Source organism: Theropithecus gelada, chromosome 1, assembly GCF_003255815.1.
Source record: "Theropithecus gelada isolate Dixy chromosome 1, Tgel_1.0, whole genome shotgun sequence".
In the NCBI taxonomy this organism is placed as follows: Eukaryota; Metazoa; Chordata; class Mammalia; order Primates; family Cercopithecidae; genus Theropithecus; species Theropithecus gelada.
The window spans coordinates 221,109,936-221,123,291 of NC_037668.1; the positions used below are offsets into that span (position 1 = coordinate 221,109,936).

At 52.6% G+C, this 13,356-nt stretch overlaps 1 protein-coding gene across 2 annotated transcripts in view; it reads right to left on the minus strand.

Annotated features, from left to right (window-relative positions):
• Positions 1-10,392, minus strand: part of ZNF496 (zinc finger protein 496) — a 33,134-nt gene extending 22,742 nt beyond the window's left edge. The window contains exons 1-7 of one of the 2 annotated variants that reach the window (XM_025358101.1): positions 10,241-10,392; positions 9,883-10,098; positions 8,444-8,559; positions 7,668-8,094; positions 7,162-7,345; positions 1,284-1,360; positions 825-932 (exon numbers count right to left, since the gene is read on the minus strand). In XM_025358101.1, the coding sequence (XP_025213886.1) occupies positions 825-932; positions 1,284-1,360; positions 7,162-7,345; positions 7,668-8,057 (759 nt within the window). In that variant the 5' untranslated portion in view covers positions 8,058-8,094; positions 8,444-8,559; positions 9,883-10,098; positions 10,241-10,392. The remainder of the gene's footprint in view (positions 1-824; positions 933-1,283; positions 1,361-7,161; positions 7,346-7,667; positions 8,095-8,443; positions 8,560-9,882; positions 10,099-10,240) is intronic. The other variant, XM_025358109.1, reaches the window with a different exon arrangement.
• Positions 10,393-13,356: the final 2,964 nt, after the last annotated feature.

Here is a 13,356-nt window from a genome sequence, read left to right on the forward strand (position 1 = left end):
TCAGGGTAAACGGGCGTGTGTCACAGCTTTGGTGGGGCAAAAGCAAGTTATGGAGATGCCCCCAACTGGGTAACCTGGCTCACTCCTTCCCATCCCTAGCCCTCCCTTCTCCAAGTTTGAAGCCATGTCGGCTGCGCACAGTGGCTCATGCCGGTAATCCCAACACTTTGGGAGGCTGAGGCAGGAGGATCACTTGAGGTCAGGAGTTCGAGACCAGCCTGGGCAACATAGTGAGACCCTGTCTCTACAAGAAAATACAAAACTTAGCTGGGTGTAGTGGCATGCATCTGTAGTCCCAGCTGCTCAGGAGACCGAGGTGGGAGGATGGCTTGAGCTCAGGAGTTTGAGGTTGCGGTGAGCTGCAACTGTGCCACAGCATTGAAACCTGAGTGACAAGGCAAGACCCTGTCTCTAAAAATAAAAATATAATAAAGTCATGGCAAATGAACTGTGCAGAAAGCAAACTGCTCAGTTTCTGACATTCTGCTGAGATATGATAATAGTGTGTCTACTGTTTTTCAGTTTTCTGTTGGGTAAGGAGCAACTAAACAAAAACAGGAGCCACACCTCCTGTTCCCATGGGAGGGGATGATGCTGTCATAACTAAATCTCATGCCAGCCAGTGGAAAGTATTAGGAGGGAAAGTGAAGGAGACACGGCCAGAAAACATGGTCAAAGGCAGCAACTGGGCTAGAGAGAGGTGAGTAAGATCACCTGCTGGACCAGCCCCCAGCCCTGACTCTGACTCCTCAGAGCGCCCAAGTAAGCAAGTCTTATACAAAAACACGAACGAGAACATTCGAGGAAATTCTGGAATGACTCACCATATAGATCTGTGACAGGACTGAAATTATCTGTGCTTTCTTCCCTCCACTTCCTAACATTTCTAAAATATAACCATTGCTGCGATGATTATTAAATTGAAAAATTCTCTGTAAAATGAAAGAGCAGAGAGAGCTCCTTTTTCACAAGAGGGGAACTTAGACACGCTGAGAGGCCCATCAGTGGGGACTCATGGGCCTTTGTTTCCTGCTATCGTCTGCACAAAGCTTCCTGAAGGTGGCCTGATGACAGTCAACCCAGTGAGCGGCGGCTGGGACCATAGGGCAGGAGGAGAAATGGGGAGTCTCTTAAGCTCACGCTCTGCCTATTTTAGCTTTTCTGGGCCTGGACTGAACATCCTGTGTGGCAGTCAGAAAGCTGGCTGGGGCCCTAGGAAAGCTGCCCTGTAGCCTATAGAGGCAAATGCGGGATTATCAAGGACTCCTGTAGAAACCACTCACCGGGGGTAGCTGGAGGGTGGTCACCTGCTGTGTGTCCCGCACATTCTCTTCCTGAAGAAGGAAAGCATCTTGCAGAACTGAAAGAGATCAGAAAATGGTGTCCCAAAGGGCACCAGGGCCAGGCCTGGTGCTGATACCTTCTGAGCTTCCCATGGCTCTTCACTTCCATTTTGGTAGCAAGAGAGGCACCAACAGGGAGCTGTTTCACGGTGCTTTTCATAAAACCCCAGTCTCTGTTCCTACCTGTAAAATGAGGATTACAAAATGCTGCACATGAAAAGCACTCTGTAAACCACAAAGATTGCTGCGACTTTGTTTCCAGATATAACAAGGGGGGCTATAACAGAGAGTGCCTGGGTTCATGATGACACGGTCAATTAAATGAACTCTTTCACCTCGGGTAGGTCCCTGGACCTCAGCATTGTTACCCAAACTATGGGAAAATAAAGGTTAAAACTCCATGGAGTTCAGCCATGTGTGGTGGTACAAGCCTGTAATCTCAGCTATTCCTATTCTGGGGACTAAGGTGGGAGAATCACTTGAGCCCACGAGTTCCAGACCAGTATGGACAACACAGAGAGTATTTGTCTCTTAAAAAGAAAAAGAGAAAAAAAAAATAGAAGAAGAAAAAGAAAAAGCCGTAGAGTTGAGGAATCTATAAGAACTGTTAGGGTCTGGATGTGGTGACTCATGCCTCTAATCCTAGCTCTTTGGGAAGCCAAAGTGGGAGGACTGCTTAAGCTCGGGAGTTCAAGACCAGTCTGGGCAACACAGTAAGACCTCATCTCTACTAAAAATAAAAAAACTGGTAAGCTGGAACAGAAGGATTGCTTGAGCCTGAGAGATTGAGGCTGCAGTGAGCCACAGCTACACCACTGCATTCCAGCCTGGGCGACAGAACATGGCTCTATCTCAAATGAAAAAAAAAAAGTAAGGGCTATTGGCGATCAGAATTACTGTGGAACTCCATAACAAAGAAGGAAAATCCTGTCATTTGTGATGACATGGATGAACTTGAAAGACATGCTATGAGCAATAAGCCAGACACAAAAAGAGAAATACTCCATGTTCTCACTTAAATGTGGACTCTAGGCCGGGCGCGGTGGCTCAAGCCTGTAATCCCAGCACTTTGGGAGGCCGAGATGGGTGGATCACGAGGTCAGAAGATCGAGACCATCCTGGCTAACATGGTGAAACCCCGTCTCTACTAAAAAATACAAAAAACTAGCCGGGCGAGATGGCGGGCGCCTGTAGTCCCAGTTACTTGGGAGGCTGAGGCAGGAGAATGGCGTAAACCTGGGAGGCGGAGCTTGCAGTGAGCTGAGATCCGGCCACTGCACTCCAGCCCGGGCGACAGAGCGAGACTCCGTCTCAAAAAAAAAAAAAAAAAAAAAAATGTGGACTCTAAAAAGTTGAACTCATAGAAGCAGAGAGTAGAATGCTGGTTACCAGAGGCTAGGGAATGGGGGACTGGGGAGACACTGGTCAAAGGGTACAAAATTTCAGTGACATGAGAGGAGTAAGCTCAGGAGTCCTATTGCATAACATGGTGACTATAGGCAGTAACAACGTACTGGGTGCTTGAAAATTGCGAAGAGGGTAGATCTGAAGTATTTTCACCACACGCAGAAAAAGGAGAGGTGTATGAGGTAATGCATTATATTAATTAGCTTGACTTTTTTTTAAGAGACTGGTCTCACTATGTTGCCCAGGCTGGAACAGAACTCCTGAGCTCAAGGGATCCTCCCACCTCAGCCCCCTGAGTAGCTGGGACTACAGGTGTGCCACCATGCCCAGCTAATCAGCTTGATTTAATCACTCACAGTGTGTATAGATATCAAAACCTCACACTGTTCACCGTAAATACATACAATTTTTTGTCAATCTGAAAACAGAAATTAAACAAAGAAGAAAAACTGTTACCACCGTAGGTACTCCTGAAAGAGCATTTGACACAGTGCCCTAAAGACCCTCATACAAAATGTAAAGTGTGGCTTTGGGACCATCTCACCAGCCTTATTTTGGGCTATCAGGGACTCTGCCACTCTTGTCTCCTGAAATTGGAAACTACCCCTTGTTGAGGCTTCTGCCATGAGCTACATTCCCTGCCAGCAGGGCAGCCATGTAAAAATGAGCTCTGTGTTTCCAACGGTACTCTTTTCTCAGATTAAGACTTGGGAGAGCTGTGCTACAGTCTATTGGTTAACCCCAGGTCATATGTTAAGTCACTATCAAAGCAAACCCCAGAGGTCAGTGTCCCTGGCCTTTCAGAGCTGGGACACAAAGCCTACAGGAAACAGCAGCTGCAAGAGTGGCTATGTGGAACAAAGGATGGGGTCAGGAGCCCACACAGATGGCAGTGCCATTCTAGGGGTCTCAGTGGAAGGCAGCCTTTTCACTGTGTCTGAAGGGAAGCTCAGGCTGGATGGGTGTAGATTTGAGGAGGTGGTATTTTTGTGTGTGTATGTTCTATTTTAAGTTTCTATCTTCATCTTTATTTAACTTTTACCTCCCAGTTTTATTAAGGTATAATTGACAAAAATTGTATGTATGAAAACTGTACAATGTGATAACTATACATTGTGAAATGATTAAGCTAATTAACAAATCTACACCTCATACATTTTTGTGATGAGAACATTTCTTACTTTCTTAGCAATTTTCAAGTATAAGATGCATTATTTTTAATCAATATCACCATGCTGTACCATAGATCTCCAGAATTTATTCATCTTATCTAATGGAAACTTCGACTCTTTGACCAACATCTCCCAGAGGGGATGTTTTATTTTTTAGAGGTGGGTTCTCACTATGTTGCTCAGGCTGGTCTCAAACTCCTGGCCTCAAGCGATGCTTCTGCTTCAGCCCCGAGTAGCTGGAACTATAGGCGTGAGCCACTGTGCCTGGCTAGCAGGTGGTATTTTAGTTCTGTTTCCTCACACCTGCCACCTTCTGGGATATGTAGCTATCCCAGATATATATATGAATATGTAGCCCCACCCTACCTTTGGCCCCGATAAATGAATACATGGACCCTTTCGAGAATCACTTTGGAGAGCTGCAGACCCTACACAGAACCTAGGTTGTGGGGAAGATCTTCAAGATGAGGAACTATACAGCTATGACGGGTAGTGCATTCCAATGATAAATTGTCCTAATAGTTAAGGTTTTCCTGACTGCTAACTCTTGTCACACCTACTTTGCCTATTGATTATTGCTCATGGAAATGGGAGAGCTGGCCCTGTTTTCCTAAACCCCATCTGTGGCTGCTGGCTTATCTCAGAACTTTATCAAGAAGCAACTGCACAGGCTGCTGTAGTTCCTGAAACTCTTCCCCTCCTCCTGCGTGCCTTCCCAGACCCCACTACAAGGCCTCTCACAGCCCCCCACCTCCTGCATAACCCAAGCTACTTGCACGTGCATTATGTGGGTGACTGGCTGCTTCCCTTATGCCTGTTGTTACGGGCTAAGTTATGCTCCTCTCAAATTCCTATGTTGAAGCCCTAATCCTTAGGTACCCCAGAAGGCGACTGTATTTGGAGACAGGGTCTTTAAAGAGGTCATTAAGATAAAATCAGGTCATACGGGTGGGCCCTAATCCAATAGGACTGGTGTACTTACAAGAAGAGGAGATAAAGCACAGACACACACAAAGGAAAGACCATGTAAGAGACCCAGAGAGAGAAGGTGTCTGTTACACTCGCTCTGCAAACTTCTCTTAGTGTAAACATCTTCCTCTTCCTCTCCCTGAAAGAAAACTGCCCGTCACCAAGAGTCCTGGCACAAAGCTTGTTGTCAGCTTTCAGGGCCAGATATTCATAGGTTTTTACAGGTCCCAAGGAGAGCCAGTGGCATAAGAGACTTCCCCTCCCAGCTCCTTCTTTTTGTTTTGTTTTGTTTTTGTTTTGAGACGGAGTTTCACTGTTTTTACCCAGGCTGGAATGCAATGGCGTAATCTCAGCTCACTGCAATCTCCGCCTCCTAGGTTCAAGTGATTCTCCTGCCTCAGTCTCCCGAAAAGCTGGAATTACAGGCACCCACCACCACACACAGCTAATTTTGTATTTTTAGTAGAGATGGGGTTTCACCATCTTGGCCAGGCTGGTCTCAAACTCCTGACCTCAGGTGATCCGCCCGCCTCAGCCTCCCAAAGTGTTGGGATTACAGGCGTGAGCCACTGCGCTCAGCCCCTAGCTCCTTCTAAATGCCTATCTGCAAACTTCTCTTAGTGTTAACATTAGGCACGTCTAGAGCCAAGGAGAGAGGCTTCAGAAGAACCCAAGGCTGCTGATACTTTGACTTCAGACTTCCAGCCTCCTGAACTGTGAGAGAATATATTTCTGTTACATAAGCCATCCACTCTGTGGTACTTTGTTATGGCAGCAAACAACACACCAGCCTCCTGAACTGTGAGAGAATACATTTCTGTTACATAAGCCACCCACTCTGGTACTTTGTTATGGCAGCAAACGACACACCGATCTTGACTTACGAGCAAGAAAATGCTGAAGAGTTTGTATGATTTGTACAGAAGTCACTATAGTTTTTCCACACAGAGAAATTTAATAGGCATTTTGGTTTTATTACTGAAAAGCTTATCATAAGGCCAACACAACTTCTGTAAATCATAAGAACGCCCCCTGGCCCCCCAGACACTTTCTTTCCATTGTACCTGTACAGCACTGGGGCAAGTCCACCCAGAGTCCTAAGAAAGCCCCCCTGGCCCCCTAGACACTCTCTTTCCACTGTACCTACAGAGCACTGTGGAAAGTCCACCCAGAGGAACCCACGTGCCAGACTTCCTTCAACCCAAGAGTACTGGTTTCCCATGATATGTACTTAAAAGTTTTGGGCGGCCAGGCGCGGTGGCTCACGCCTGTAATCCCAGCACTTTGGGAGGCCGAGGCAGGCAGATCACCTGAGGTCAGGAGTTCGAGACCAGCCTGGCCAACATGGCGAAATCCCGTCTCTACTAAAAATATAAAAATCAGCCAGGCGTGGTGGCAAGTGCCTATAACCCAGCTAACTGGGAGGCTAAGGCGAGAGAACTGCATGAACCTGGAAGGTGGTGGTTGCAGTGAGCCGAGATTGCGCCACTGCACTCCAGCCTGGGTGACAGAGCGAGACTCCGTCTCAAAAAAAAAAAAAAAAAAAAGTTTTGGGCATCTCAGGCTTTGTGCTCAGCCTTTTATAGGTTGTATCTCATTTAATCGTCCAAAAACCCCAAAAAAGGTAATTACTATCTCTGTTGGACAGAGGAAGAAACTGAGGCTTTCGGAGTTTAGAAGCATGCCTCATGTCATACCCAGAAGATTCAAATCTAAGTTTATCTGACGACAAAACTACTTTTCTGTAGCAACCATGTACTTCATACACATACTCAAACCATGTCTAGCTGATGTTCTGGTCCCACACACTAGATACCATCCTCTGTTCTCCAAAGTATTTTTATATCTCTTTGTAGAATCACAATGCTCCTGTAGATAGGAATTGTTTAGCCAAAGAAACAGAGGTTCCAAGAGACAAGAGATGGCCATGCTCCATTCATGCAGCAGGCCCTAGCTGTCATCAAACTGACAAATCCTGCAAAGATGCACCCTCAAAGAGATGAGAGGGCACCACCTCAGTGACACCCACTTACAGAAGAGTTAGCTCTGAGAGGATCTAGAACCATGAAGAGAACAAACATCCTGATGAGATTCTCGTTTAATTGCTCCAGGAAGGGACTCAGACCCTGATAACAGCTCATAGCCCCTCAGGGGACAGGAGAAAAGTGCTGACGCAAAAGCCATCAGCTTAAAAACCACCCCAGTGTGCAGTGTGCGGTGTGCGGTGTGCGCTCCCCCAGATCACCCCTGCTACTCCCCGGGCTGCATACCTGGATCCCCGCTGAGCTGGCTTGGTGCTCTGCTTGGGAGCCCCAGGCACTGTGCCAGGGCTATGGGCTGGGCATCCTGGCTCTTTGCAAGGTCGCTGTGGGGCTCGACCGGCAGCTGCTCCTGCTCCTGGTCCAGAGGGCTGTCCCCATCATCAATCACCACAGGGTCTTCACAGTGCTTGAGCTGCAATTCCAGAGAGAGCTTTTCAGAGCTAGGCGAAGGGGTCCCATCTCTCCCTGGGCCTGGTGACCATCCACTCCACAGCTGCCCACCAAAGGCTCCACTTAGGCCTTGGACTGGGCCGTAAAGGGGCATGACACCATCATGCCCAAATTAGAGGCTTCAGGGAGTAAAACTGGCTTTCTTAGGAAACTCTAGTCTGGTCCTAAGCAAAATACACGGCTCTCAGTGGAATTCCTCATTCCCCGGCCAGTGCATGCATGGCCTAGTCAAAGTGTCTAAGCACCAGATCTCTACCCGTCCCAGCCCCACCCCTTCTACTCACCCACTGCCAGGGTCTCCCGGGCTCCCGTTCCAGTGCCTCCACTGCAGCCACAGCCTGCTCTCCGCTCTCAGGCTCCTGCGCCCGCACCCAACTCTGGATCTCCCGGGGCAGGATGGCCAGGAACTGCTCTAGCACCAGCAGCTCCAGAATCTGCTCCTTGGTGTGCCTCTCAGGCCGCAGCCAGCCCCGGCACAGGTCCCAGAGGCGTTGCAGGGCCTCCCGGGGGCCCGCCGCCTCCTGGTAGCGGAAACGGCGGAAGAGGCGCCGAGAGGACTCGGGACTGGGAAGCTCCCCTTGGGGGCTAGGGTTCTCTCCAGGTGGGCTCCTCATTTTCCTGGGCTCCTCACTTTCCTTCGGAGCCAAGACTCGGGGGCACAGGGCTGTGGGCATGATGGGATTTGATGGGGGTCAGCAGCAGAAGACGACCCTATTTCCAAACAGAAATCACTGGCTTCAGTGTTCTGGTCTCCTGTGGTCATTTCTGGGGGACAGTGACAAGGAAACTGTCAATGCCCTCAGAGACCAGCCCTTTGGAGAAGCCCTGGGAAAGGTAGGGAGTGTCGGTGTGGCTGGTCTTTACACACAGAATGAAACAGACAGAAAGATACCCGCCCCCCATCAGTACCATTACGTGTGGATTCCCATAAGCGGGTGACTGGATGAACAAGGCAGGAAATCTGGGAGAAAGTGGTGGCATTACAACGTGACACTGGTGTTTTGAGCATCCCAGGAAACCAACAGCGCCACATGCAGATGTAATCAAGACTCTCTGGTACCTTAAGTGGCTGGGTCCTCCTGGAGAGACCCGAGATGGGCAGGCCAAGCAGGCCACTATATTGAAGCTCCGGAGCCGAAGTCTCTGTTCTTGTTCTCAAGACCTTTACAAATAGAGCTGGAAAGACAAAGACAGACATGCATCGGATGAGCCTTCAAGCACATCCAGGAATGGAAAATCCATCCTGCTGGTGGCAGAGGGCTGATGGTGCTCAGTGCTGGAGGGACAACCCAGCCAGAATCAGCTTTGCCCAACAGAGTCTGCAACGGGAGGCAGGGGAAAACACCCAGACACAGGGAACATCACATGAGACAGCCACATGCAGTCCACGAGGGACAAATAACACTGCATTTAGAAATATCAGTGGTTTCCTATGAACCTTCTGCCAACTCTTGCCTGACGTTCAACCTCGCCTCCACCCTCTTGTCTATCCTTGACCTCTTCAAACCACATTCAAGGCAACGGCACACCCGCGAAAGCCGTTCCTCGGCCAGGACAGAAGAGTGGGTTCGTCACGGCACAGCTCAGCCCTTAAAGAACCCCTGGATACTGCAGCTGCCACACCCTCAAGGTGGGCCTCAGGGGTCCCTACACCTCCCCGCTGGTGTGCAGACAACTAGCCGACACATACAGGGTGGCAAAAGAGACCAGCAACCAGTATACCCGGCTGGTGTTCATGACTCCCACTCTAGAACACTGACCCGTGAAAGGGCACATGGGGACACTCACAGTGCCCTTCTCTGCCATCAGGCCTCTGTGATCCTTAGGACCGGCAGTGCCTGCCACTCCTCCATCTGCAGGAGGTTGTCCAGCGTGGCCGCGCCTTAACCTCCAACAGCTCACAAGGGGGACTCGGGCCTCACTCCCATTTCACAGGAAGACAAGTGATGCCAGAAAAGCTACGAAACAACTCAGTGGTTCCAGAAACACCCACTGCTCTGAATCTCCTTGCTTTCCAAAGTAACAACACATACAGAAACGCATATGGGGGCCGTGGAGGCGTCGGGCTGGACGCTTTACAGGGCTCCCCACCACCGGATTCCCTTCCAGGGCGGCTCCGGCATCTCCGCCCCGCTCGGCGGCCCCCTGCGGCGCCCATCACACACCTGCAGCGCCCAGGACTACTCAGGTCCGCCCCCCCGAGCACCGGCGCCCACCCGGGCTGCCACTCGGATCGTCTCCAACCAGACGGCCGCGTCCGTCTTTGTCACGGCGGCACCTGGCGCGTCGGAGGCTCGGAGGAGACGCCTGATGAATGAACTAACGTGAGCGAGGCGGAGGAGGGCCCCGCAGGGGCGGAGCGAGCTCCCAGCCGTTCGCGGAGGAGGGACCGAGCCGGATCGGCAGAAGGGGAAGGAGAAGGTCGCTGCGGGCCAGGGAAAGGGGAGCGCGCCCTCCGCGCCCTCGGTCTCCCGTCTCGCCGGCTCCGGGGCTCCTCACCTCACAGCCCGGAGCTCCCTCCCGGCGTCCGGCCGAAAGCCCTCCTGTGGCGGCGGAAGTCCAGGGCAGCCGTCCTCATCCTCCCGGCCCGCCCGGCCGGGCGTACTCGCTGAGGCGGCGTCTCCGCAGGCGCCCGGCTCCTTTCCCGGCCCGTCCAGACCGCGTCTCCCGATCATCCGGAACGCCACGGCTCGGCTCGGGGGCAAATGGAGGCGCCTGAAAAACAATGGTGTTGCTTTCTCCCCCGCCCGCACCTTCCTGAGCGCTGGGCTCTGGGCCGGGAGGCGGCGCCGCGGAGGCCGGGCGCGGGCCGAGGAGGGCGGGGCGGGGCCGGCCGCGGGAGCCGGGGTGCACTCACCGCCGCGGCTCGTCCCTGTTGGCGGGCGGCGCAGGCCTGGCCGCTGCCGGAGCCCGCCGGACGCCGAGGAAAGGAAAGGCCGGAGCCCTCCGGCTCCCTCCCCTGGGACACTTCCTGCTCCGCTCTAGGACCGGGGAGGTCTTCGCATCTCAGTGGTTCGCTCCCCCGCCCCCCGGCCGAGGTGTGCGCTGGGGGTGACATCCGACACCCCCGGCCCGCCCAGCTCCGCGCGCGCCTGGGCCTGGCCGCCGGGCCGGGGGCTTTGTGGGTCAGCCACGTCGCCGCGCCCGGTCCTCCCCGCGGGCCCGCCGGTCCGGAAAGTCAGCCCTGGGCTCTTTTCTCCGCTGTTCTCCGTCTCCGGCGCTCCCAGGACACGCGGGCCGGTGGACGCCCGGAACGGCAGACCGGGAGGCGCGGCTGGGATGGAAGCTGGAATTGGGGGTGCGGGATGGAGCGGAGGGAGGAGGCCCCGCGCGCCGTCGGCCGCCTCATTTCAGACCCCCCCTGCGAGCCCCCGCCAGCCGAATTCCGGGCCGCCCAGCCCCTCCCGTCGCTGCGGGACGCCAAAGGTAGCGCTCGCACCCGCGCCTTCCGGGCCTGGCGCCCACGTGCGGAGTCCCCGCGTTAGGAAAGGCCGCGCAGCCGGAGGCCACTCCGAGCCTCGGGACGACCCTGGGGGGTGCGCAGGGGGTCTGCCGTGAGTCCTGGCCCTGAGTGGGGGTCACGGGGCTCGCAGAAGTGAACACGGTTACCGCTGTGCGCAGTGGCGGAGGGAGAGGATGAGGGGCTCTGACCCAAGGTCATGTGGCAGTGAGGGGCAAGCAGGAATGAGGGCCTCCGGACCCCACCCCGAGACAGGGCTGCTGGCCGCTGCACTATGCTGAATATAGCCCAAATTCTGACATGGGTCGTCCCCGGGGAATGGTCATTTTTCAGGCTCCAGAGCTTGAGAGAAAGTGTGAACCCGGTCCCTGGGCAGGCCTGATTCCCATGGCCCCTTCTCCGTCTGCTCTGCACCGAAATTGGATTCTCCCACGCAGAAGGGGAGAAGGTTCTCCATCTTCCAGAGGGTAGCTACTGCCCGTTGCTCCGATTTCCTTAGGATCCCCTTTCAAGGGCGAGCAGAAGGAAATCAGTTTCCCCAAAGAAAGTGGCCCGGCTGAGTAAGTGGGGACAAGGTGGTTGGACTGAGGCACAGGATCCTTTAGCTCTGTTACTCTTCTAATCCCGTGGCGCTGGGCACCACCACTTCCTCCTCTGAACTGCTGGAATAATCACTTCTGAGTAGCACAGTTACTGGGAGCCGCTGTTTGTCAATGTTCACATTCTGACTTTAGCAGGAGATGGACCAAGCGAAGGAGTGAAGCCCTTGTTTGTGAACAGTGATTGTTTCCCAGATGACAGCCAGATGCCCGGCAGGGCCGCACAGATCTTAGCTGGAGCCTACAGGTGCAAGGAGGAGCCACCCCCTTTGACTTAACTGGACTGACATTTACAGGACTCATGTACAGCCTGCTCTCAGGAACACCAGCCAGGAACTGTGACATGGAGGAGAGGAAGTGGGAAGGCTGGTAGGGCTTAGGTGCTTTGGCAAACATCCTAGTCTGTGGGGTTCCAGAGCCCTGGTGCCACAGCTCCCAACCCTGTGACTGGCCCAGGAACTGGCTGTTGAGTGGGCATCTGTGTTCATAGCTCTGCCCCTTGCAACCCTAAAGCAGGTAAAATGCAGGAGGCAGAAATTGCTGGCAGACAGTATCCAGTTAATCCCCACTACCCAATTCAGTTTCTTCCCCTGACCTGACACGTCCCTGCCCAGTTGTGCCTCTCACTGTTCACCTTTTGAGGCACAAAGTGGGCTGTTTATGCTGCTTCTGCATTTAGCTCAAAACGGGGCTTAAGAGTCAAAGTTCTGGAGTCAGGCACCTGGGTTAAATCCTGCCCCATCAATTCCTAGCCAGGTGACCTCAGGCCTACATAACCTTTCTGTGCCTCAGTTTCCTCATCCAGAAAACAGGGATGATGCTGTGTACCTCATTTGATGGTTGTGTGGGATCGAAGCTTCTGTCATTCAGCAAACCTATACCAAGTACCTCCTGTGCATTTATGAGTGCCAGGCAGCCTTCCAGGTGCTCAGGTAATCTGTGAACACACTGGCTATTGGAGGAAGCAAAATCAGTAACATGACCTGCTCTCTTTGATCTGTGCTACAGAAACAAAGGAAAGTGGAGAGAAAAGGAAAGGGAGAGGCATCAGGAAGTCAGGAGTGCTGGGGAGGGGCTGGTAACAGTCATGGTATTAAAGAGGAGAGCAGGCAGGCAGGCCTTACTGTGAAGGTGGTATTTGAGATGAAGGAGTCGATCAGAGTCCCTTTTTCCCACATGGAGACCACCTTGACAGCAAAGGCCCTAAGGGGGAGTGGTGCAAAGCAAGGTGGCGGGTGAACGAGAGGAGAGGGATGGTGTAGAGCTGGGTGGGGGCACAGGAGCCCGTGGGGAAGGTGTTTGCCTCTGGACGCAGTGGACGAGGTGGGGTTGTATCAGATGCCACGGGTGAAGCATCAGGAAGAGGACCCTGCACGTAAATCCTGCTCAAGGACCGCGCCATCGTCATGCCCAGTGTGTGCATGTATTCGGTTTGTATGAATATGATATTGCCAATCATATCTGTTTTTATGAAATGTTTGCTATGTGCCAATGATTCCATCCATGGGGAGACCATAGAAGAATGATCCAAGGAGCTGGGAGGGGAATCAAATAATAAATCAGCAATTCTGCAATATAACGCGATTGGTGATAGGTGTCATGAAAGAAATAGAACATAGTGGGGAAGCGTGTGCTGGGGATGTTCAGGTAGGGCCTCTGTCAGGAGGTGACATTTGAGCGGAGAGCAGGTGGGGGGGCCCCTGAGCAGAGGAGTGTGGGAAGAGTATTCCAGCAAAGGAAACAGCGTGTGCTTGCTCAGCTGGGCAGAGGAACAGTGAGAGAATGGTGAGGCTGGAACCAGGTCACCGGATTTTATAGTCATTAGAGGGTTTCAAGTAGGAGTGTGGCCTATCGGAATCTTGATTTTAGCAAGATCACTGTGCAGAACAGATGAAGCAGAGTCCCTGTTAGGAA